At 39.8% G+C, this 27,155-nt stretch overlaps 1 protein-coding gene across 1 annotated transcript; it reads right to left on the bottom strand.

Annotated features, from left to right (window-relative positions):
• Window positions 1–966: 966 nt before the first annotated feature.
• l(2)37Cb (lethal (2) 37Cb) lies at window positions 967–26,621 on the bottom strand. Its single transcript, XM_068228853.1, has 2 exons — window positions 23,181–26,621; window positions 967–2,821 (listed from the first exon to the last, which is right to left on the bottom strand). The coding sequence occupies exon 1, from the start codon at window positions 26,234–26,236 to the stop codon at window positions 23,435–23,437; it is 2,802 nt and encodes a 933-aa protein (XP_068084954.1). The 5' UTR covers window positions 26,237–26,621; the 3' UTR covers window positions 967–2,821; window positions 23,181–23,434.
• Between the last annotated feature and the right edge of the window lie 534 nt (window positions 26,622–27,155).

The raw sequence follows: 27,155 nt of genomic DNA, 5'->3' as shown, positions 1-27,155 counted from the left end.
GAATGACATCAGTAGACGAATAAGCTTAAGTGGAGCTTTTTAAAATAGGAAAGATCATATTATTAAGATAAATGCTTGATAAATTTCCAAGATCTTTGAAAATCTGTTGCCTGGAAGACAGTCCTAAATGCAGATCATTGATGATTGCTCCATGTTTAGTTCATATCTACAAAAAATTGAATAGGCCAACATTTGATCTGTCATCTTAAATACAGTAGATTGCTTAGTTTTCTTATTCACTCAGTACTTGTACCATATTGAAGTATTAGGGAAAGCTGGATAAACACAGTCTACCTTATAAAGACATACAAAAAGCAAGAAAAGAATTGGTTACTATAAAAATATTTATTACGCTGTGATGGCATTATACAAATTCATCTTTAATGATCTTGAACCATCTGTGTGTATGTCATTATTGTACCTTTCAGAGAATATTACAGACATCGTCGTTACGTGAAGGCAACCAAGTAAAGACTTAGATCACCCAGAAGGATAAAGGTTCAATTCCGAATCAGGGCAATAAGAATTTAAAAACAAGATTTCCCCTGCTTGACGGAGTCGTACAGCCCTGGGATTCACTTACCCTACAGCAGAAATAAACACTAGGTCAATTCCTTAGTGTCGAGGTTCTGAATAGTTGAAGCCTTTACCTTCATTCCTCCCGGGGCCGTCATATATGGAGATGGCTTTGGTTTGACGTTTGGTTGTTATGTAAACTTCACTTAAAAAAAATCAGGGTGGAGTGATGGAGTCACTACTGCTCAGGTTTTTTTTGCGGCAAATGTCTTACCCATGTGGTGTTGTCAGGGCAGGGTGTTTACAGGGTTGGTGAGAAAGAAATGAGTGCAATGAACTTGGTCTTTCATTTTATTTGTTTCTCAAAATGCTGACTTAATTGTAAAATATTGTTGAAGACAGGACAATGGTACAATAATAATAATAATAATAATAATAATAATCTATCACGGTATTCTTTAAAGTTGTGACGTCAGTCATTTGTCTCAGAAGATCGCTCGATGCCTCAATGTAATATAAAAACCCATAGCCTAATACATATTTTATTTCTATGTTCACATTATTGTTCTATATTGTACTGTTATGTAGTAGAACTTGTACAATGGCTTTGTACAATGTTGTACTGTTATGTAGTAGAACTTGTACAACGGCTTTGTACAATGTTGTACTGTTATGTTGTAGAACTTGTACAATGGATGTTTGACTGAGGAGTGGAACCAAGCTTTCAATACAGATTTCTTAATGTAGTTGTTCAATAATGCTGACTCGTAGATTATTCTTTCACTTTATACGTGTTTACAATAAGTATTTACCTTCCTGTTTTGAAGGTATTTCAAAGTTTTTGAAATATTACGGAGAATGTGTCCAAGTTCAACATTTTGTCGCTATTTTTTTCAAGTTCTTTCACAACTGTCACCATGACTGTTTTATTTTATAGCATCTATTGAGCTCTCTTAAATATCATCTCACACAACATGTCACATGTATGCGTTCCTGAGCTGTACAAATTCTGCTGCGTAGCAAACAGGTCATTTTCCACTCCAAATTGGCGACCATCTTGGGATGGTGTGATGTCACGTGCTCAAGATTAATATTGCATAACTTTCTTTAATCCTTGCTCTTTTAAACTGTGTACTGCTTATTTGGCTATGCATTATACTTTATAAGTCAAAACAAAATGCACAAAATTGTAACATCAACTTTCATAATGATCCCCTCCTCCCATATCAGACCCACGGGGTAAGACATTTTCTGTCAAATGTAATTTTATTTTTCCAGACCCATGTGGATGCTCACAATTGCAATCAGACGTCTCCATAAATAAATACCTATATGGCTGCAACTGAGAGACAATATTTAAGTCGGAGAATAAAAGGATGAAATAAGTTGTTATTAATTCAGAAAAAGCTAACTTAGCACCAATGCATAAAAGAGAAAGGAGAAGATAAACACTAGTTGCCCTGGTGATGGAGAAATATACAAGGACATTGGCTTTAATCCAGTTAGCATATTTATTTATTTTAAAATCTTATCTCATTTACTGCCAAGGCTAGAGACCTACCAACCTGCCCCAAAATACACATTTTCTTTTATAGCAAAAATAGGCCTATTATGACACATTTTTCATTCCACCCAGGGCAACAGTCACTGCCATGGGCTGAAATTCATAACAGAATTCAATAGAGATCCACGTCATTACCAACTGTGGGACAATAAAAGTGCCAAGGCACTTGTTCAAATGACACAGCACTGCATACCGTGTACCCATCAATTGCCAGGGTGGCTCTTTATTATACACTTCTTAATGATTTAGACCATTGAATGTCATTAAGCCAGGCCGGTCTGGACCAATAGATAGTCGCCAAGATACGCTTCAACAACAGTAGCAACAAAACAGCATCGAACAGTAGAGCTGTTAGTCACTCACCTGTGGTGTGTATAAGCAAGTTCCACCCTTTGATGATAAAAGAACAATGTAGGTATTCTAAGGCTCTGTACAATTCAAAAAGTCAATCTCAAGTCAGTATCTTATAAGAATATTTTATAGAAACAGGGTTCTAGTTCTATATAAAAGTTTCTTTATGACAACATAATGCATACCTGTGAATTTAAAGGTATAGGACAAAGGGGCAAGTGAGTCAATGAGTGTTAGGAACTTCTTATCAACATATGAGTTAAGAGATCTTCCAAGAAACTCTTACAGAAATGTTGCTCCTTGTTTAGTGCACAATGACCAAATATATAAATGCTCTTCTTATCATCATTCCAACAACCACGTTGAACTGCAGTTGACAATGTCATTTTCCTGAAACAGAAAGTGTGAATTAATATGCGCAAAATGATCAATGAATATAATTGCTATAAACTAATTTTAAAATTCCCTGAAAACACAGTGGCTGCATATAAACACTGAAAGCAGTGCTTTAAGATTAGTTACACAGAACAAGTTTGTCAAACCATTCATCATAATCATAAGCTATATCTGTTATTTACTTTAAAGGCTAGGTTTGTAGACTTGATGCATGCGAGCTGCGATATACGAGGCCTAGGCTCTGTACTACCTTTTGCAATGACATTACGATGGTTTGTGGTTTCTCACACTGCACAGTTATGTTCCTTCTAATAGATCTTGCAAGCTGTGTGCTACTCTTAGAAGAGGATGCGGACAATAAAGAGGAAATTCTCCTGCAGGTTTTGGTGGGGAAGATGAACAGGAAAACCAAAGGAGTCCCTGATGAGCTCGTTTCCGCTTCCCAGCTTCATCAGAGGGAAGGCTTAACCCTCACAGAGGGGCCATCTTGACAGTTTTTCAGTCACTGCCCACGCCAGTGAATGAAGGTTGTCCCTGTCCTTGTGTGTTGTCTTTCTATTTCTCCCTCTTCACACATTGACCTGTCAATTGTGTTTTTCTTGTTGTGTGTTCCTATCAATGTTCTTATCTTTTTTTACACGACCTGGTTTGCACTTGTTTGCTCCTTTCTGTTAGAAGGGGAAGGTCACTGAAACCAATAACCACCAGTGGGGCCTAACCTGATTTATTACATACAAACTTGACATATTAATTATCATAGCCACCAGGTGAGTTGAGGGGGAAATTACTGGCGCATTATAATCCAACTGGTACTTGCATATCACACATGCCCACATGATCCTTACTGTGACAATTAACTGTCCAAGGTGTTGCTCAACACATGCCACATATTAAATAAATAGAACTACAGTTGAACCTGACTTATACGTACATCAAGGGGAAGAGAAAAACTACTTGTAACTCAGAATTACTTGGAAATCAGATTTATGCAATACACCACATATTTACTGAAAAACCAATGGAATAGAGCTACATGTGTAAATACCTGCAAATAATAAATACATTAAGACAGAAAATATTATTTTGAACTTGACCCAGCCTTAAAGAAATCGGATAGTTTGACTTGTTTCACTTTTCTTGCATTAAGAGTATAAACCTCCTTTAGCAAACTTAGTAATGAATTCGAAGCATTTTCACACTGATGTAACGCCTACACACTTCGATTGCACTTAACACTTCACTCAGTTCAGGTGTCAAGATTCAAGTCGTTATCTCCATCTCCAATGTCACTATCGCTTGTAGCTTGTCCATCACCGCCACGTTGTTGGCATACATCAGCAATAATCTCTTCATCTGATAGTTCTCCACATACAGCCAGACTGTCATCGAAATGCACAAAAGTATCGAATTCTACACCCTCCGATAGCGTTAGCTCATTGCCAGACAAAACTTTGTCCCCATAATCATCATTACAGACAGTCTCTTCTACTAAGACACCAGAAACAGTTGCTGATTGTGGAGGATGACACCTGCTTCCAGGCAGCCGAAATAAAGTCCATGGCTTGTAGCAGATTAATGGAGAGAGGTTAATTTCCTGCATCACTCAGTGTTATTAAATGTTGAACCAGCATTTTTCTACAATGCACTTTGAAATTTGCAATGATACCCAAATCAAGCGGTTGTAGAACACTGTTACAGTTAGGAGGGACATTCTCCAGAACGATTCGAGGTGGATGTGATGCACGACCATCCATAAGAAGAAGGATCTTCTTCTGTTTCTTTTTCATTTTAATGTCCAGTTTTTTCAACCACTCTTCCATTACATTCATATTCCTTAGGTTTTGTTTTCGCACCCTTGAAACACCTCGGATTCTTCGATTTTTCTATCACAAGTGGAGGAAGTTTGTCAGATCCATCTGCATTGTTGGCGATAAGTACTGTTACATGAATTTTACTCTTATTCCCTCCATGGCATGAGTCACCATCTTCAGCTAATGATTTATAAGGAAGGAGATTGTAGAATAAGCCGATCTCATCACAGTTGTAGATGTTTGGAGGCTGATAATCGTTTACGATACGCGGCAGAACCTCTTCTTTCCAGTGTTGCATTGTGACGTCATCTGCAGATTGAGTCACCGCAAATTGTTCTCCCTGTGATTCCATGACGGTCTTTAAATCCTTGCAACCATCCTGATGAAGCCTTGAAACCAGCAGTGATACTCATCATTTTAGCTAAATTTATCGCCTCAGCCTTCAGCATCTCTCCACTAATTGGTAGAGCTGCAGCCGCTTTTGCTGGAACCATGTGAAAAGTGCTTTCTCCAAATCTACGTACCTTCCTTCTTGCTGACGGCTGTGCTTTGCTGATTCTGAACCCAGTTTTAAGAACTCATCCAAAACAGCGCTTCTTTTAGTGATGACTGTACATAGGGTTGTATAAGCAATCCCTTAGTCTGAAGCAATTTCAATTTTTGTTTTGTGTGGGTTAGCATCCACTTCTCGTATAAATTTTACTTTCTCTGTTCTCCATGGCTAATCAAAAGCAACTGAATGACAAAACTACTGTTCAACAGTAAACACCAGATACCGGCATCGTGGACATTTTACTTCTCCGTTGTTCCCATGAAAGGAATTCTCATATTCAAACAAATTTACTGTATTTTCTTTTGTTTCCGCACTGAAACAGCCCACTTTGCTTATAACGTATCTTAATCTTTGGCGGCGTGTCAAAAACAACGAAGGTAGAGGAGTAGGGAAGGGGACTCGCCTTTGTTAAGCCGCCAGTAAGTAAGGGTCAACAATGTAACTCGGCAAAACTCTGTGTTGTGTTTCAGCACCAAAACCCGATCACTCTAATTCCGCCTACGCTGACAAAGATAAAAATTTCATTGTTCCGTATTGAAATGATTAACATTAAAAATTAAATAATTGAAGTTCAACCAATTCAATACATAAAAGAAAGAAATGTAGTAATTACATTCTTATTTAAATGGGACCGGTTTCGACCCTAGTCCAGGTCATCGTCAGCCGTAAAAACAAGTACCGGTAGGCGAAATCACACAATGTTTATGAATATTGGAGAAATGGGTCAGTTTCACACTCTGTCAGGCACAAAATCACAACACTATCAAATAATATATGAAGATTATAAATAAACTTGAAGTCGCAGACGAATAGATTTGTAGAAGCAAACCGCCAGTTCCCGGTGATCAGCGCGGCACATTCAAGGTCATGCGCTGCGGTCTCGAACGCCAAAGTAGAGTGGAGAATGTCTTGAAGGTCCAATATTTGTCTCGGTTGCGGGAAGTTAAGTACGTATATAAAAAATGTACGACGCAAATCAGTATAATTGAATGAGAACTTGTGCTCCTGCTAAGTTCTTGGAAAACAGATTTACAATTGTTTTTTCAAGTCAACTGTTTTCCAAGAACTTAGCAGGAGCACAAGTTCTCATTCAATTATACTGATTTGCGTCGTATATTTTTTATATACGTACTTAACTTCGCGCAACCGAGACAAATATTGGCCCTTCAAGACATTCTCCACTCTACTTTGGCGTTCGAGACCGCAGCGCATGACCTTGAATGTGCCGCGCTGATCACCGGGAACTGGCGGTTTGCTTCTACAAATCTATTCGTCTGCGACTTCAAGTTTATTTATAATCTTCATATATTATTTGATAGTGTTGTGACTTTGAGCCTGACAGAGTGTGAAACTGACCCATTTCTCCAATATTCATAAACATTGTGTGATTTCGCCTACTTGTTTTTACGTCTGACGATGACCTGGACTAGAGTCGAAACCGGTCCCATTTAAATAAGAATGTAATTACTACATTTCTTTCTTTTATGTATTGAATTGGTTGAACTTCAATTATTTAATTTTTAATATGCTGACAAAGACGAAACTTCGTAAATACAGTGGTTTCTTTTTAAAAAGCACATTTTCATTACAATTACGCAAAACTCAGTTATATTTCACTGGCACTTTATACGTATAACAGCGAATTACGTATAAATAAGGTTTAATTAACACGCTTTTAAATTATATTTTGCCGGGACCTAAAGGAAATTACATACAAATACGAATTACGTAGAACAGAGTTACGTATAAAGAAGGTTCAACTGTAATTTATAATCATGTTGGGTAAGTTTTGATGCTTTTTGATGCATGTTGTTTAAAAGGGCCTAACATGTAAGTCATCAGCCTGGGTAATGTTTGAAACTAGTATTTTATGGTATCCAACAAACATTTCTGAATAAAGCATGTCAATAACATTTTCAGTGAGGTTATCAACAATTTAATCACTACATGCTAAATAAGAAAATTACATATGAAACTACTGCAAATAAGACGATGGAAAAACACTATCTGCTTACATATATACATAAATCACCAGTCTCCAAAAATTTGCCTTAAAAATAGGATTAAAAATATCCTTAGAGAAAACAGATCATGCCCATGAGCATAAATAAATAAAGTCTTCATAAAAGATTTAAAAAATTAACATAGTTCTACTATTTGAATATCTTGGAGAAATCATAATGCACAACTTAAACGAGAAAGAAACATGGATAAATAGAACTAACAAAATGAAAAAAAGCCCCATTTCTAACCTGGTCAACGTATAATAAGAAATGCCTGTCAATAGACACTAAGATTCAACACTATAAAACAGTAACTCTTCCAGAAGCCACTTACGCTCGTAAAACCACGTTCCGAATTAAAAATGAAAGAAGAACTGATCAATTCCTCAAAACTGAAAGAAGAAACATCAGAACTTGCATAAATAAAAAATACCAGGTCAAAGAAGTTTGGAGAATTCTTCCTAAGGAAACTGTCTATCGAGAGATTGACCCAATAATCAGCACAATGAAAAAGAAAAGAATCTCTTATTTCGTTCACATATTGCGACTGCCAGGAAACAGATTTTATGACAACCAGAGATAGAAATCTTAGAATACAGGACATTGGATTCATGAAATTCAGCAAGATCTCAAAGCAGTTTGGCCTGAGACAGCAGATGCAGAGAGAACAAAAGCAAAATTAATACCCTCCTTAAGACTCACAAATTTTCATTCAACAAAATTGACATATAAAAGGGCTATTGCAATTTCAGATTAATTAAGAAAATTACAATCAGAACAGATGAAAAGGTACTGGGCAGATCTCAAGAACCAAACAGTACAATCTTCAAACAGAAAGTGAATGTTGAACGACTCAAGTGGTCCAACGTGGCCAATAAAGATAATAATAATAGTAAATTCATGGGTGAATTCTCCAAGGAGTTTGAAATTAAAACAGGAGTAAGGAAGGGCGATGGACTATTACCGATTATTTAATTGCATGTTGGAGAAGGTTATCCATAAATGGGAAAAAGAACTACTTAACAAGAAAGGTGTCCAAGTATACATTGCAGGTTCAAAGAATGGTATCAATTTTGTCTAGCTTTTGCTGATGATTTAGCGATCCTTTCTAGGAATAAATGCAGCTGTAGAACCAACAAATCTTTTGAAACAACAAGAAAGGCTGGACTTCGGATGTCCTAAGAAAAATAAAAGTAGAGCAGTGTGAAAATTAAATGGGACAAGCTCATATTTTACAAGGAATTGAAGTTGTTTAGCTATAACCTACACCTGCCTAACTGTTGGACTCCTGGTGGACTATTGTTGCCTTGACTAAGAGCAACAATTGTAGGTCCCCTCTAGTTCAGCTGAATGCCTGTATCTGTAGCAACAGTGTACTGTTACACGCTCAAGCGACCGCCAGCCTTGTCGCAGCTCCTTCAGTATCACCTGAAAGGGGACGACTAAGCCAGCTCGGGGAACTTCCCAGCCCACCCAAGGACATGCCAGGGCCCTTTCTCTATTGTTCCCTTCATCTAGTTTCTTCATGCGATTTCTGAAAGATATGATGGGAAAGTTTGATCTCCAGCCGAACCCTGAACGTTCTAGTGGCCCCAACATCAAGGTATAAATACGAGGCCCCTGCAAGCGAGTGGTTGTTGTAGTGTCAGAGAGACCAGTGCGTGTGTGGACTGGATTGACGGAACGAAAGACTATACTGTGTGTTCATGTATTTATGTGCGAGTCAGGGAGGGAAGCCGCTGTCGCGAGTGTGAAGGTAAATGGACCTGTGTTAATGTTCACTGTTGTGAGTATTGTCCTCCTGTTAAATCTTGTTGAGCTGTTTGGTTGCTCACTGCATGTGATTGTGTGAAGTATAATGGGAGTCGAACCAACGAACAGTTGTTGTGTGTTGTATAGCCAGTGACACTGTGTTCAAAGCACAGCGGCTGTAGGAGGTGACTGGACTTTGGGAAAGTGAAAGTAAGATTAGCATCCCAGGTAAAGGAACGGGCTGGACCCCTGCTGTGCCATAAGATAGAGGGACTTGTGAATAGACTTATAATTAGTATGGCCATTCATAACTGGTTAGAATTGTGTGTGTGTGTGTGCAGGGGGGGTGTGCATTTATATTAGGTCGTCCTGGAATAAATTAGAGTAATGAAATATATGGAGTTTTATTTGTAACAGTATTTTATTTCTGTGTTCTTGACAGGAAAACAAATGGACATTTCACTCAAGAAGCGGGCAAAAATAGTTGTTCTTCATGAATACACATCTGTGACTACGAGACATTGCCTCCATCACTGGTGTGGAAAAACGTAGTGTTTCAACACTTGTTAGGGCACTGTCATTGTCTCCAAAGAGAAAAGGCAGATGTGGACGAAAACAAATAACCATTCCTAGAACTGATGAAACTACTAGAGGCAGGAAAGCCAATAAAGAAACACTTGTTAACACCTGCTATGAAGGAAAAACGGTTGGCATGGCACAAAATATAGAAATCTTGGACCTTCAATGACTGGAAACGCGTAATTTTCAGTGATGAGTGACATTTTACTTTTCAAGGTGATAAAGCAAGGGTTGTCAGGCGAAACACCTATGAGGCAGTGAGAGTTAAGCATCCTGAACAGACTGCCAAAAAAAAAAAAAAAAAAAAAAAAAAAAAAAAAAAAAAAAAAAAAAAAAAAACGGTATTGGGGTTTCTTTACTGCAAGTGGCCCTGGGGCACTAGTTCCAGTTGATGGCATGATGAATTCAACCAAATACAAGGAAATCCTTGTGTCATTCCTACAGACCTTTGTAGATGGTGGTGGAACATTTTATCATGGTCTGGCCCTACGTCACATTACAAAAGCTGTCAAGGCGTTCATGGAAGAAAACATTAATGTGCTTCAGTGGCCTGGTAATTCTGTGGTTTCATGACAACGAACTACGAAACATTTTCTTTATCCTGGTCGAATCTATGCCACGTGTTCAGAAGGTCATTAAAGCAAAGGGAGGACACGTTATTTATAATCAGTAAGCTACTAACTGTATTATACGAGGGGCGTTCAATATATAACGCAACATATTTTATATCTTGGCCAATTTTGGTTTTAGAACTTTGTTTGGGCCATCTTTGAATATTCCCACTTCGTCTCATAGAGTTTCATTAATTTCCGATAGGTAGCAGCGCTATAACTAGCCTTAAAAATGGTGTCTGTAATGGAGGTGTGTACTTAACAGAGAGCCGTTATTGAGTTTCTTTTGGTGGAAAACTAGGGCATCACAGATATTCATAGGCGCTTGCTGAATGTCTATGGAGACCTGGCAGTGGACAAAAGCACAGTGATTCGGCGGCGTGTTTCAACATCACATCATCGACAGGAGCTCACAAAACTTCGGTGGACTGTTCTTCCTCATCCACCCTACAGCCTGAATCTCACACCTTCTGACTTCCATCTGTTTAGCGCAATGAAGGATGCACTCCGTGGGAAGCACTACGTGGATGATGGGGAAGTTATCGATGCAGCATGACGTTGGCACCGACATCGACCAGTCAAGTGGTACCATGCAGGCATACAGCCCATCACATTACGGTGGTGTAAGGCTACACCACTGAACGGAGATTGTTAAAAAATAGGGTATTGTAGCAAAAGGATTGAGGAATAACATGGTGTAAATGAATCCTCAATAAAACCAACTTGGGGGCTGATGACCTAGATGTTAAGCCCCATTAAACAACAAGCATCTTCATCCAAACCAACCTGCTTTTAGAAAAAATATGTGTTGCATTATATATTGCACTCCCTTCATACATATAGTAATAAATGTCTTGTCCCAATTCATTTGCATACCAATGCACTTGCTTAACATCCCCACAGCTCCACAACAACTAAAGATAAGAGTTCAACCATCAATATGGAATGAAGTTCACAACCTGTAAATAAAGCTTCAAATATCTTGGTGAGATTGTGCAGATCGGATCCAATGAAAGGGAAGCTAACAACAGTAGGCAAGACAGGATGACTGCAGATCTTTGCAGAACTCATACAAGAAAAAGGCAATTGCAATGCAAGCTGAACTAAGGCAACATATGCGGTGATTAAACCCGAATGTGTCTATGGAAGTGAATGCCTAAGAGTTACTGGAAAGGCTGGTGAGCCCGAAGATTGTGGTTGGACAATACAGGATGTGAGGACAAGAGGAACCATATCAGAAAACTGAATGACTGATGGAATCCACCCAGATGTGATGACTCAAGTTCTATGGTCATCTATTTAGAATGGATGACAAGTGGTTGATAAAGATATTTTTTACCATACTCAATAGTAGATCTAACACAGGGAGGTCAGGAAGGATCTGAAACAAATTGGGCTAAATCATGAAGAACCAAGTACTGACAGCTAACTTCACGGGTTTTCATGAAAAACAGCAGAACAACAGGTGGACAGTGGATAGGAGAAAGGCTGACAGAGAGAGAATGCAACAATATTGGGCTGCAAAAGGCAGCTTCTAAAAATGTGTAACAGTTGCTTATTGTGGTCTCTAATGGCCATAAACATACACAATTTTTTAAAAATAATGAAAATTTTGGTAATAATCTGGAAAAGCTAGGTCAACTGGCTGGGAAACCTTTCTGGATAGTAATAAAGAATCACAGAAAGGGAGGGAAAAGGGAAATGAATAGTGTTTTGGGTAAATCAGGTTAATTCATAACAGATCCCAGGGAATCACTAAATAGGTAGAAGGAATATTTTGAAAACATTCTCAACATAAAAGGGAATCTTTCTGGGGATGTCACAAACAGCCAAACTCACAGGGAGGAGGACAATGATGTTAGTGAAATCAAACTTGAAGAAGAGGAAAGGATGGTAAATAAACTCTGTCAGAAAGCTGCAGGCATAGATGAAATTAGACCTGAAATGGTGAAATATAGTGGGAAGGCAGGGATGAAATGGTTTCATAGAATAATAAGCATACTATGGAATGTTAGTAAGGTATCTTCTGATTGGACGAAAGCAGTAAATCCACCTATCTACAAGCAAGGGAACAGGAAGGTTTGCAACAACTACCGAGGTATTTAATTGATCAGTATACCAGGCAAGGTGTTCAATGGAGCTTGGAAGGGAGGGTGCGATCAGTAGTTGAGAGTAAGTTGGATGAAATCCAGTATGGTTTCATATCATCTGATAGCCTGGCAAGCTTCAATTTTTGCAAAAGAGACAAAGTCTCTCATAGTGCATTGGCACTGTTAGTAGCTTCAAATAGACCACTCAGCGGCTTGGTAGGTGTGCTATTTACCAACTGATGAGCCCAAATTAACACACTGGGGCGAAACACTGGCAACAGGAATGAGTTAGCCTGGAAATTTAGAATGAAATTTATAATGCCCAATAACGGACCCATTATATTGGTATTATAATTATTTTTTTTGCTAGTGGCTTTACGTCGCACTGACACAGATAGGTCTTATGGTGATGATGGGATAGGAAAGGCCTAGGAGTTGGAAGGAAGCTGCCGTGGCCTTAATTAAGGCACAGCCCCAGCATTTGCCTGGTGTGAAAATTGGGAAACCACGGAAAACCATCTTCAGGGCTGCCGACAGTGGGATTCGAACCCACTATCTCCCGAATGCAAGCTCACAGCCATACACCCCTAACCGTATGAACAACTCGCCCGGTTGTATTATAAATTTACTAATTTGTGACAAATTATTCAGGTTCCCTAAGGGAATCTATATCCATATCATCTGATAGCCTGGCAATCTTCAACTTTTGCAGAAGAAACAATGTCTCTCAGACTGCATTGGCACTGCCGGTAGCTTCAAATAGCCTACGCAGTGGCCTCCATGATATGCACTAGCCATGAATCTTGGTAGGTGTGCTGTTTACCAAGCGACGAGCCCAAATTAGCACAATGGGGCGAAATGCTGGCAACAGGAATGAGTTAGCCTGATAATGTCCAATGTCGGATTTATTATATTGGTATTATACATTTACTCATTCGGGACAAATAATTCAGGTTCCCTAAGGGAATCTATATCCATACCATGTAATAATGTTATTGGCTTTACATCCCACTAACTACTTTTACGGTTTTCAGAAATGCCGAGGTGCCAGAATTTAGTATCGCAGGAGTTCTTTTACATGCCATTAAATCTACTGACACAAGGCTGACATATTTGAGCACCTTCAAATACCACCGGACTGAGCCAGGATCAAATCTCCCAAGTTGGGGTCAGAATGCCTGCGCCTCAACCGTCTGAGCCACTCAGCCCAGCATATCCGTACCATATACATACTATTTAGTCGAGCAGCTCATCTCTTTTCTCCCAAGTCTTCCCAGCCCAAAGTTCGCAACAGTTTGGTAACGCTACTGTTTTGTCGGAATCACCCAGAACAGATCAAGCTGCTTTTCTTTGGATTTTCTTTTTCCAGTTCTCGAATCAAGTAATCCTGGTGAGGGTCCCATACACTGGAACCATACTCTAGTTGAGGTCTTAACAGAGACTTATATGCCCTCTCCTTTACATCCTTACTACAAGCCCTAAATACTCTCATAACCATGTGCAGAGATCTGTCACTATTAACAATTTTGTCACTAACAGAAACCTGCCGTTCCCTATATGTAATTTTGACACTGACAGTAAGAAGTATAAACCAAACTCTAACCTAATTCTGTCACTATTGCCTTAATCCATGCCAATGAGGCATGACACATGATAGACGTATCAATATAAATGGTCCGTTATTAGTATTATAAATTTACTCATTTGGGACAAATATTTCAGGTTCCCTATGAGAATCAACATCTATATAACATGATAGATGTGTTGTGAATGCATCCTCAGGGAAACAGGGCAAACAGCTCAACTTGACAAGTACAGGCTTCATCCACAGGCTTGTCAACTGAAGAATCTGAAACTGAGGAAATTACTGTCACTTCCAAACAGGCTGAAAGGAAAGTCAAGACCTGAAAGAATCTCTGGTCTACAAATGAAGAAACTGACTCGAAAGAGGATAATGATAGAAGAAACCGGGATGGAAGAGAAACTATCCAGAAGGCATAAATCTCCAGAGAAGCTAGTGCAGGATCAAGTTGAGAGACCAAAAGACCACACTCCAACACCAGCACACCAACACCTACACAAAGACATCCTAAGAAAAACAGGAACCATCAGGCACAAATTCTTATCTACAAGAAAGCTGTAGTGGAAATTAAAATGGCAGTAGTAAACCGATGCCAAAAACATAACTTGAATCGGGAACAAGCAGACCTCATTAATACAAAAATACTTATGGCAGTGGACACTAATCCTCCTCTAGAAATATCACCATTGTTCAATTACAAATTCTCACAAGGAATTCTTTGGATTACCTGTGAAAATGAGGATACCACCAAGCAGTGGCTTAACTGGACTTGATAGTCTTTGGAAAGGAGTAGAGGTGGAGCTGAATGTACTTCACTCCAAAGACCTCCGAAAGAGGCCAAGGGTACTTGTTTGAATACCAATCACAGGAGACATAAATACCACCAAGACAAGGCTCAAGAAACAAAAACCGATCCTTAAAAGTCGATGAATGGACATTTACGAGTCTTAAGCTGATTAAAAATGTGACAATGGACCTTGGCTCATTTAATTTGCTGAAATCTAAGCAATTTAAGGCCATCTATGGTTTAAGAAAGGTAAGAGTTTAACACATTCAATGTAGATCACACGCTGGGTGCGTGACACTAGTTTTTAAGTATGTGTGGAGCAAACGCCTAGCACATCATGGAACGGGTGCTAGAAAACATGAATTACAGGTTTCCCGATTCATAAGAAGCCAGATTTTCACATGCATATTCCATTTCCTGCATATTTCCTCTCCACAGTTTTCGTCATATGTTATCATTCTTTTTGGGATCTTTGAACAGCAAGACAACTTCAATTCAAGGTAAGACAATGAATGTTTTATTTATTATTTCAAGAGAGTTACGAGTGATTCTGCTTTTGAAATAAATTTCACTACTGCAATATGTTCAGTGAAAGGACTGAACTTGTAATTGTCATTTATTCTTGCATCATATTTATGAGTGACATGAAAGAACTTGCAGCATTCATTTTTGACTGAGTCACAATGCTTATGTTTTTTATTTATATTTTGTTCAGTGGCTGACAATGCAGTTCCTTCAACATCATGAGGTCCACCCAATAAAGGGGAAGAAAATACGCCTCAGCAGTTAGCAGTTTTGCAATGATAAAGACATTGTGATGTAAAATTGAATATATTTGTGTTTGTAATCATAATTATGCATTTGTTTGTTATCCACAGTAAATAATGCATAGTAACCTACCCATGCATCTGGCGCATAATCCTCCTGATGACCAGTATTACGTCTCGTTTTCAACCACCATGCACGTTACGCACCAGGCGCATGGGTGGGATAAGTCCACGAGTTCGATATAACTCATAACTCAAAACTCCAATTATTACAAATTTTAAAGAGTTCCATGCAAATATCTTGCTCAGGTTGGTGGGTATGTCATGCTCTACTAATACTCAGTGAATGTGTTACACCAAAGAAGGACAAGAATAAATCTAAATCCACAGATGAGAGGGTTGCCGGTAAATCTTCAGCAATAGCGAGGCTGCCTCGGCAGCAATGTTCCTGATGATGAGACTGATGTAGCTCTTATCAAGGCACCTTAGACTGTCAAAGGTAAAGTTAGAAAAGTAAATGAGGTGGGAGGTAAGCTGACATACAGCAGATCTTACCTGACTCACAGGAACTCTATATTAATCAAACAAGGTGTGCAAGTACCGCCGATGATGTCTGTACATTCAAAGAGATCTCACAGCAGTAAAACTGAAATCGTCAAGTTCGGAGGTGCTGATGGAGATAGCACTTGGGTCAGCTTACTTTCCATATTATGATCCAGAACCACCACCAACAAGAGAAGTCGAACGACTGGTGGCTGGCTGCAAGAAGGACGGCTAACTTCTCATTGGATAGACACCACGTGGCATGGGGGAGTACCGACATCAACCCAAGAGGTGAGTCACTTTCGGATTTCATATGTTAAGTGGTTTGAACATTAAGAATACAGGACTGAGCAAGTTGACCGTGTGGTTAGGGGCGCACAGCTGTGAGTTTGCATTCGGGAGATAGTGGGTTCGAACCCCACTGTCGGCAGCCTGAAGGATGTTTTCTGTGGTTTCCCATTTTCACTCCAGGCAAATGCTGGGGTTGTACCTTAATGAAGGCCATGGCCTCTTCTTTCTCATTCCTAGCCCTTCCCTATTACATCATCACCATAAAACCTATCTGTGTCAGCGTAACATAAAGTCAATTATAAAAAGAGGAATATAGGCAACAAATCTACCTTTGTAATAAAGAATGACGTTATTGACATAACACAGAAAACTTTGAAGGAATTGAAATTGCCATAGGTCAATTGCAGAATGCGATAATTTCATCCTACAACAAAACTTGTCCTTTTGTGGTCAGGCAATCCAACAAGAACATTCCATGTTAGAGTACTGCCGATGATGTCTGTAGTTTGAAGAACATTCAATGCAGTCAAAAAGACAGGCAAGTGGACTGATTATACAAAAGCATTAACAGAGTACAATATAGCTCTAAGAGCAGCTAAGAGAGATTTGTGGAGAAGGCACTGCAATGAGAAGAGGCTTGAATATGAGGAATATAGGACCGAGCAAGTTGGCCGTGTTGTTAGGGGCGCGCAGCTGTGACTGGCTCCAAAAGATCCTCTCTAAAGATGACCCCAGCTTTATTAATTCACTTCAATGAGAGTACTGCAAATATACCAACATAGAGGAAGAGACCATGAAAGAATTACTCCATGTACACTTCCCTGGCCCAGATCGTTGTGACAGTCTTAAACTGGAGTTTCCTAACCAGAGGCCAACCAGGGAAGAGTTGTTAAATGCCAAGAAGATTGTAAACTACGGAGAATAAAAATAGGCTGTATTTTCAATTAAACCTTAACCCCCCCAAATATGATAGTACAATGCCCACACTTAGAGCTAGTTTTGCTCTAGAATATATATCAATGAGGTGGAGACTTAACAGGGTGGTGTTTATCCCAAAACCTGGGAAATCTATGATCCAGGCCAAGTCCCTGAGACCATATAATACCAATATAAATGGTCCGTTATTGGACATTATAAATTTTCCAGCTAACTCATTCTTGGTTGCCAGCGTTTCGCCCTCATGTGCTAGGGTGGGCTCATCAGTTGGTACCTAGCACACCTACCAATAACTGGCTAGTGCATACCGTGGAGGCCACTGCGTAGGCTAACTGGAGCCACCGGCAGTGCCAATGCACTAAGAGACTTTGTCTCATTATCAAAAATTGATGCCTGCTTGGCCACCAGATGATATAGATGTTGATTCCCATAGGGAATCTGAAATTCCCTATGGGAATCAACATCTATATCATCCCTGAGACCAGTTACACTCGGGTAATTTATTCTCAAAACTCTTGAGAAAATGCTTGATCAGCACGTTATAGGTGATGTTCTGTCTAACAGATCATTACATCAGAACCAGCATGCCTATAGAGCCAGAATGTCAGCAGAGAATGCTCTTTTCCAATCTTAAGAAATGAATACAAAAAGCGATTAGGCCTTACGTTGTTTCCAAATGGACACAAAATGAGGGACTTATAATAAGCTCTCATAAACCTGCAATTATTGTTCCTTCACAAAGAAAGGAGATTTAAATGAATTAGGATATCTGAATGATGAAGAAATGAAAATGCTGGGTGATATTTTAACCAAGGAGGAGGCAACACGGTTTGAAACTAAAAGAATTAAGGGAAGTTGTACATGATCCCATATTAAATATGCAGTCAGACTACACAACCATAAAATATCAGTTTAATAAGAAATTTAAGGTTGCCATTGACCCAAATTACTGAAAATAAAAGCCTCTCTATTTTGAGGGTGCCTTAATCTGGTTTACAGGCGGAGCAAAAGCAGACTTGGTAACGGGCTTGGGGACATACTGAGTTAAACCTTCTCCTTGGGCAAATATGCCACAGTATTCCAGACTGATATGTATGCATTTCTACAGTTCATTCATTAAACAAACATAAGAAACATAAGATCTTTATAAAAAAAAAGTCAAAACGGTCCTCATATTTTCAGACAGCCAATCAGCACGTAGGCCTTTATTGAGCCCCTGTGATTTCTAAACTGATAGAAGAATGCCTTAATTCACTGGTGAACCTTGGAGAACACAATGATGTCAATATGTTGAGGATACCAAGTCACAAAGGCATTCAGCGAAATGAAAAAGCTGACGAACTTGCTGGACAAGAATCATGCTTAATAAGACCGAAACAAGCCCTAAGAATACCTCAATTAAGATACAGCCCCAGCATCTGCCTGGTGTGAAAATGAGAAACCACGGAAAACCATCTTCAGGGTTGCCGACAGTGGGTTTTGAACCCATCATCTCCTGAATGCAAGCTCACAGCTGCACGCCCCTAACTGCATGCCGCATATGGTAACAGAATTATACCCGACAAAAGAAACAACTTACTTAAAATAGAATTTTTCCAAGTGTAATTCTATTACCATGTTTTTTTTTTTTTTTTCGTTAGGGCCATCTATGGACCACGGTGCTTGTGTTTTAGCTGTTTCTTGATGTCATCATCGTCGTTTGCCACAATTGGTGTTCTTAGCGGTTGGTTTGGCAGCTGTTTTCTTGTTGGTATCTCGAGCTTTCCTAATGGCCCAGTACTCCTTCATTTTCCGGCTAAATTCAATCTTACGTTCCTCTCGTCTTTTGGTCTGTGGGTAACTTCTGTGAGGGATGTTACAAAGGATTTAGTCGAGCGCTTGTACACCACACCTGGGAAACTGGAGTTGGGAAATGATGATGATGATGATGATGATGATGATGATAGTTACTCCGATCAGCTATGTCGTTTTGATTTATATGGAGTTCCGAAAGGTCCTTCTCCACTTGCTTCATCCACATGAATCCAGTAGCTCTGCCCTTGTTAGCAGCCTTGAAGATCCTATGGGATAACCTATTTGAGTCCATTCTGAATAGGTGTCCGTAAAAAGCCAGTTGCCTTCTGATGGCATCTATGAGATTTTCTTGGTGTTTATATAGCTCACGATTTGGTTGACACCATCGGCTTCCATCTGGTAAAATTCTTGGTCCCACTATCCGTCTCAGGAACTTTCTTTCTTGTACCTCGAGGGCTCTTAGTGGGGTCTTCTTAGTTAAATATAGACACTCTGCTGCATAGAGGACTGAAGGTCTGATTACTGCATTGTAGTGTCTTAGTTGACATTCATCGACAGGCATGGTAAGCCTTATCTAGTTTGAGTCTCCTGTGTTCAAGAGCCATTGCTTCGCTGAGGTCCTCTGAGAATCATTCCGCAAGGTACTTTACACTTTTTTTTTTTTTTTTTTTTGTTATTTGCTTTACGTCGCACCGACACGGATAGGTCTTATGGCGACGATGAGGGAGGAAGGGGCTAGGAGTGGGAAGGAAGCGGCCGTGGCCTTAATTAAGGTACAGCCCCAGCATTTGCCTGGTGTGAAAATGGGAAACCAAGGAAAACCATCTTCAGGGCTGCCGACAGTGGGGTTCGAACCCACGATCTCCCGAATACTGGATACTGGCCGCTTTACACTTTTGACTCTCTTGATGTAGATATTATCACTCATTCTCATCTTTCCAGGGGCATCTTTGATGTTAGTAACAAACTTGGTCTTTCCTATGTTGATCAAAAGACCCGTTTTAGCCGCTATTGAGTGCAGTGTTTGGAGCTGAGTAGTAGCCTCCTGTATGTCATTTGCCAATAAAGTCAGATCGTCTGCAAAGGCTAGGCATGGTATCCTTAGGTTGTCGGCTTTAATCCCCATCCGTAATCCAGTGTTCTCTGGAAGGAATCTAAAATTTAAAATTAGTTTTGGTGAATGAAGAACTTAACAGTTATAAATTAAGTGCTCAAAACTGAAAAGCGATGGATTCAGATAACACCAAGATATAAATAATTTTTTTTAAAAAAACCACTTCAGTGCAGTAGAACTCTGTTAAAATTCTTAGTAGCACTCCTCACACGGCATGCACCTGTGAAGCCAGTACTTTAACAAAATGGGAATTTTAAATATCCTAGAATGCAGATCATGCAGGAAGGAGATAGAAGAAATGATAATGAGACAAAGTCTCTTAGTGCATTGGCACTGCCAGTGGCTCCAGTTAGCCTACGCAGTGGCCTCCACGGTATGCACTAGCCAGTTATTGGTAGGTGTGCTAGGTACCAACTGATGAGCCCACCCTAGCACATGAGGGCGAAACGCTGGCAACCAGGAATGAGTTAGCTGGAAAATTTATAATGTCCAATAACGGACCATTTATAATGGTATCATAAATTTACTAATTTGGGACAAATATTTTAGGTTCCCTATGGGAATCAACATCTATATCATCTAATGGCCAGACAGGCATCAATTTTTGGTAATTAGACAAAGTCTCTCATAGTGCATTGGCACTGCCGGTGGCTCCAAATAGCCTATGCAGTGGCCTCCACGGTATGCACTAGCCATGCGTCTTGGTGGGTGTGGTATTTACCTACTGATGAGTCCAACTTAGCACGCTGGGGCAAAATGCTGGCAAACAGGAATGAGTTATCACACTACAGGTTTCCGGTAGAGGAAAATGAAATCTGTTATTATCAACAACAAATGCACAGCCTACTTTTGCTTCTGCCCTCAAACCATCCGTGTAAATAAGTACCGAATCTGTTCGGCCAACAACGGATAAGACGAACCTCCAAAAGATGGAGGGGTCCGTGTTCACTTTTGGGCCGGTGTGCAGACTCAGGATTATTTCAGGTCATCTTACATGGTCGTCTAACAAGACAAGGAACTGAAGATACATCAAATGATCTCTAAATGCTATTCAAGCATATACCAAATGCGTTGCTCATGGATAAGCAGCATACAGTCAACGGTTTGTATTGTCGAATACACAGGGATAGCTTGGGTGATGCGACATCTGTCACAAATTTGCAGCATAGGACAATAGTATTTGTTGGCACCTCAGATGTAAAGGCAGCACACCAGATTCAGCAAGCAGCCTAGCAATAGGGGTTGTACGGAATGCTCCCATTGCCAACCTAACTCTGTTGTGGTGAATGGTATTCAGTTACACAAGGATGCTTTATTATGATAATTCATATACTGCACTACCGTAGTCTAACCTACATAAAATATGTGCCCTTTAAAATTGCAGGAGCACCTCGCTGTCTTCCCCCCTCACCCAAGTAGTGCCGCTAAAAACTTCAAATTATTCACTCTCTTAGCACATTTGGCTTTTAACTGACACATGTATGGCTCCCATTATAATTTACTATCGAAAAAGAGCCCAAGGAATCAGTAAGTGTCAATTACGGGAAGATCGACACTCACTGAATAAAGTTCAGGATGGGGATGAAGAGTGCGCTTCTGGCAGAAATTAACAACAGAGGTTTTTGCAGTTGAAAACCGAAAGCCATGTTCTAACGTCCACTGTTCCACTTTCTAACAGTTTGCTGTAATTTTCGCTCTGCAACTGCCATACTTTGTGAGCTGTAATGCAAAGCAAAATCATCTACATATAGCAACAGTATTACTGTTGAACCAGCAGCAGCAACAATACCGTTTATGGCAATTGCGAACAGAGTGACACTGAGAACCCATCCCTGTTGGACTACATTTTCCTGAACATGATGTCGCGAATATGCCCTCTCTACTTGGACATGGGATAGATGGAGGGACCAAAAACTTGCAATAAAAACTGGAAAGTTATCTCCGAAATTCTATTGATGCAGGACTGATAGGATGCTATCACCATGCGGTGTCATGCCTTTCCTAAATCAAAGAAAATAGTCCTTAAATGCTGTTTTCAGATAAATGCATTCTGGATAGAACTCTCCAGGCATACCAAATGGTGGAGTGGGTAGCTCAGAAACCACATTGGTACTCAGACAAAAGACCTGTTTTCTCCAAGCATCACACAAGTCGGCGATTCACCATCCTCTCTGTCTGGCTCCATGACTAAATGGTTAGCGTGCTGGCCTTTAGTCACAGGGGTCCCGGGTTCGATTCCCGGCAGGGTCGGGAATTTAACCCAGCATTGGTTAATTTCACTGACACAGGGGCTGGGTGTATATGTTGTCTTCATCATCATCACGACGCGCAGGTCGCCTACAGCTGTCAAATAAAAAGACCTGCACCTGTCGAGCCGAACCCGTCCTGGGATCTCCCAGCACTAAAAGCCATACGCCATTTCATTTCATTTACCATCCTCTCAAATAGTTTACAGACTGTTACTGAGACAAACAGATCTGTAACTTCCTGCATATTTAGGATCTTTGTCAGGGTTGAGGAGAGGAATTATTATTCCCTCTTACCACTGTAACGGAAACTTACCCTCTATCCAGATTCGGTTGAACATGTGGCGCAATTTCCGTTAATCATAATAACTAGATTCTATTACCAACCTGGGCTCATTAAAAGCACAATGATCTTTTCCAGGCCCTACCCTAACCTCTACAGACCAATGGTGTTTCGACAGGAAACTAGAGGCCTAACGCCGCTTTTAACCTGGGGGCTTAACCCCCGGACCGCCTTTACTTGTACCCATCTAATGGTCTTGTCCAGGTCCTACCCTAACCTGAACAGACCAATGGAGTTTCCACAGGAAGCTATAGACCTAATGGACCCCCTTTGCCTGTCCCCATATGACTGGCTTCTCAGCTTCATCCTATGGCCTTAGTTCCTAAACAGAGAGGTTGGCAGCCTTGTGCATCACTCAAATACATTAGTCGCGAGAAGGCTGCCAGATGTAAACAAAGGACAGTCATTCTGCGCATTCGTATATGTGATGAAAGTTTGGTAATGCGGGCAGAAGTATTGATAATTTTACCAAAGTACAAAAGTCTAGGGAGCAAACAGAATTATTACCTTAGATACAAAACATCAGTCTAGTGAGGCAGCATACTACTTACCTTCAATACACGAATCGGGAACTTCCAGCACAGAGCTCTACGAACTGGCATGTATGGTGTTGAACTACAGACACTTGTAGAGAAAGAACTTTACACCAGGAACCACTTACTCCATAAACAGATCTTGCAGCGACACACATTACTGTTTGGTGTTTTGAGGGTATCCACATTTACATCAGAGTCTTGAAGCATTTTAAGTTAGCTCCATAATGTAGCAAAATTAAATAATTTAAAGTTAATAACATCTCCACAATTTAATGTTCACCCAATTCAGCTCGGGACTTTCCTATTTGTTTAGGCATCTTCTTGTTGGTTGAATCTTCCAACTCTCGAGATTTGTAGTAATGAGGTGCTACTTCTAATAACCATTTACTTTCAATCTCAGTAACTTGTCTCATAAACTCCTTAGTTGTAAACACAAGTTCATGATATAGCACCCAACGAGGCAGCTCCTCAAACAAGCTACTGTTAGGATGAATCATTACAGTTTGCTGATGCTTCACAGTCTTGTAATGACCACCTTTAGAGAGTCTAGCCACATGGTAGAAGTACCCCGCAGTAATAGCTTTACGAATGTTGACTGTCTCTGTAGGGTTTGATACCAAATCTATTTCAACTCTTTGCATTAGACCAGCTAACTGTTCGCGAACATCTCTAGCACGTTTCATTGAACGATGCTGGATAAAATTCTCATAGCACCACTGGGTTGAGAAGTCTGTTTCAGCCCACTGATTGTAAATATTTAGCAATGTAAGATGATCACCGCCCACAGAAAAGAAATTCTTGCGAGCAGTATCTGCGTGAATAATCTTATCCTTTGGTCGATAAAATATAGCCCCATTGACTGACAACATAGAAGCAATTGTCAATATCTCTTCTGAACATTTATATTTTTCAGAAGCTAAGATCATTTTAGCCATCATAGGATCAACTGGAAATTCTGCCATGCGTCGACCAAGCTTGGTGAGTTCACCATGATGGTTGAGGGCACCCAAAGCGTAAAGTTGTTCCAACGCCAAAACAAGAGTTTCATGGGGTGGGGGATCCAAAAAATCAAAGTGGACCAAATCATTGATCCCTAGAGCTTTTAAAGTGAGGACAGCATTGCCCAAATTTATCCTCTGGATTTCAGGAATGGTGTTTTCTTCCAATTCATGTTTGTATGCCCAGGCTGTATAGAGACGAAAACACTTTCCTGCAGCAACACGGCCAGCACGTCCTGCTCTCTGGTTGGCAGATGCCTTAGAAATGGGCACCACAACAAGAGATTCCATACCTGTCCTAGAATTGAAGTTATTTTGCTTGCAAAATCCTGGATCAATGACATAAATGATATTGTCAATAGTTAGCGATGTTTCAGCAATATTAGTTGCCAGTACTACTTTTCTAGCACCAGGAGGGGTAGGAAGGAAGATTTTGGCTTGCATATCACTTGGAAGATTAGAATATACAGGAAGAATGAGAAGTTCTTTAATTTTAGAACCAAGTCTACGAACTCTTTCCTGAAGCAACTCTTGGCATGTTTCAATTTCTTCTTGGCCAGTCAAGAAGACAAGAATATCTCCCAATGGCTGAGTAGCATGTATCTGCAAAATTGACACAACACAGGCATCGATGTAATCTGCTTCAGGTGCTTTTGTGTAATATATGTCTACAGGAAAGCAACGCCCTCTTATTCTAAATATTGGACATTCGTCAAAAAAGTCTGAAAATTTCTCTGCATCAAGTGTTGCACTCGAAATCAAAAGCTTGAGTTCAGGACGGAAACGAGCAATATCTTTTACTAAACCAAACAAAATGTCAGTATGTAGGGTACGTTCATGGGCTTCATCAATAATCATAACACTATATGAGGCAAGATCAGGTTCTGACAGAAACTCTCGATGTAATGTTCCGTCTGTCATGTACTTTATTACAGTTCGTTCTGATGTACAATCTTCAAATCTAATACTATAACCCACTTCATTGCCAAGCTTAACGCCCATCTCCTCAGCTACACGTGCTGAAACACTCATAGCTGCCACACGCCTAGGTTGTGTGCAACCTATCTTCTTCCCGTCATTCGCAAATCCAGCTTCATACAGATACTGAGGAATCTGAGTTGTTTTTCCAGAGCCAGTTTCGCCATCAATTATTAACACTTGATAATTTCTTATTGCTTCAATCAAATCATCTTTAAAAGGAAAAATGGGCAAACTTCGCCTAGTTTCTTGGATAGTAAGCCTCTTCTTCTGTATTTCTGTCACTTCTTCCTCTGTGTCTTTTTCACCTTTGGAACCAGGTAATGTGAGAGCCTGAATAAATTCAATCTGGTCATCCAAAACCAAGTCATATTCCTTATCATCATCTCGTTTTTGTTTTGCGTCACGTGCTCCAAATCTAAATACAGCAGAAGACATTTGTTCCTCCTCCCACTTACGCTGTTCATAATGAGGCATTCGTTCCCGCTCATCAACTTCCTCATACTTCTCATCTGTCTTACCTCTTCGTGCATCTTGTGGCATATGATATCGTTGTACTTTTTCCAACTCTCTTGCCTTTTCATGTTCCTTAGCCAATTGAAGAATTTTCTTCTTATGCTCCCTCTCTCTTCTCTCCCGCTCGGTGAGTTCTTCTTCTTGAAAAAGAAATTCATCATCAATAATATCGGCTTCCAACTCAGAAACTTTGTCATCCTTTCTCTTCGACAGATATTTCCTCCTAGACTCTATGCGAAGTTTAGGAATTATTTTGTGACGATCTTCAGCTTCTAACTTGAGTCGTTTAGCAGCTTCTTCATAGGCCCGTCTATCAATTGCTGAACCAAGTGCAACATTTCTTGTTTTCTCTTGATCTCTCTTCTTTAATCGCTCGCTAAATTCATCCCTTTCGCGTAAATCTGCCAAACGCTCCTTTTCATCACTGTCTGGACGATCATCATCAGATTCTCGAGTTCTGTAGCGTTCTCTGTATCTACTGCTTCCAGAAGAACCTGATTCATTTCTATATTTGTCTCTGCCTCTTTCGTGTCTAGAATAATGAGATCTTTCCTTTCTTGAGTCCTTGTGCTTACCCATTCTGTAACTTATGCGAATACACTTCAAATATTTCAACCCAAAAGCCTGAATGCCCAAAAACTGTTTCTTTGAATGTTAAATAACAGGAACATAATGATGTTCGAACCAAGAGCGAAGGACACACTGATGGATATATTACTATTCTATTTTAATTACAGTAATGCAGAATTCACGTGCAAAAAAAGAAAAAACTCTTTAAACGGACTATATAAGTTCACCACTCATGATTCGATTTATCCTCCGAGACTACAAGAGGAAAAGTGCACTTCACTCAGTTATTATTTCACTGATAAGAAAAAATGGATCCTGCTGTAATTTTCAAATCACTATCAACCCCAAACATCCCTACCATAACCTCTTCCACAAGAACATTACTTTCACAGTGCTTCATTACCACGGAGGTTATCAAGAAAAATGTTTCATTCGTATCATCAAACAAAATCAAAGATGATATGTAGGAAGTAGGAAATATGCACTTGCAACAAGGAGATTTCTAAACAAACTACACAGTGTCCACCAGTGTTGCCAGAACTTCCCGGATTAGAAAATGTTTCGATTATTAATTACGGTAACACAATGGTCCTGTGCGGGACAAGTATAATTGTATTTTGTAAATAAATAGTTATTTGCATATCATAGTTAACAAGATTTATAGGTGCGCGGCACAAGGTTGCAAGTCATATTGGCACCACTACAAAAATGAAATGAAGAACGTCACCCGTCAATCAGGATGACCAATACACTACTTTTATGTCAGATACATTCACAATGCAAACGTAACGTAACGTAAACTTAAAATTAACGTTAACTTACTATAGAAGTTAGCGGCCATCTTATCTAATGGAACCATTCACAATGCGCCGACGTAAACTCAACGGCGAGTCCGTAAAATTAAGGGATTGGCAAACTCCAAGCTCTT

Source organism: Anabrus simplex, chromosome 8 (genome assembly GCF_040414725.1).
Source record: "Anabrus simplex isolate iqAnaSimp1 chromosome 8, ASM4041472v1, whole genome shotgun sequence".
NCBI classification, from domain to species: Eukaryota; Metazoa; Arthropoda; class Insecta; order Orthoptera; family Tettigoniidae; genus Anabrus; species Anabrus simplex.
The sequence above is the reverse complement of the archived record's forward strand: the minus strand, read 5'-3'. Positions and strand labels throughout refer to the sequence as shown.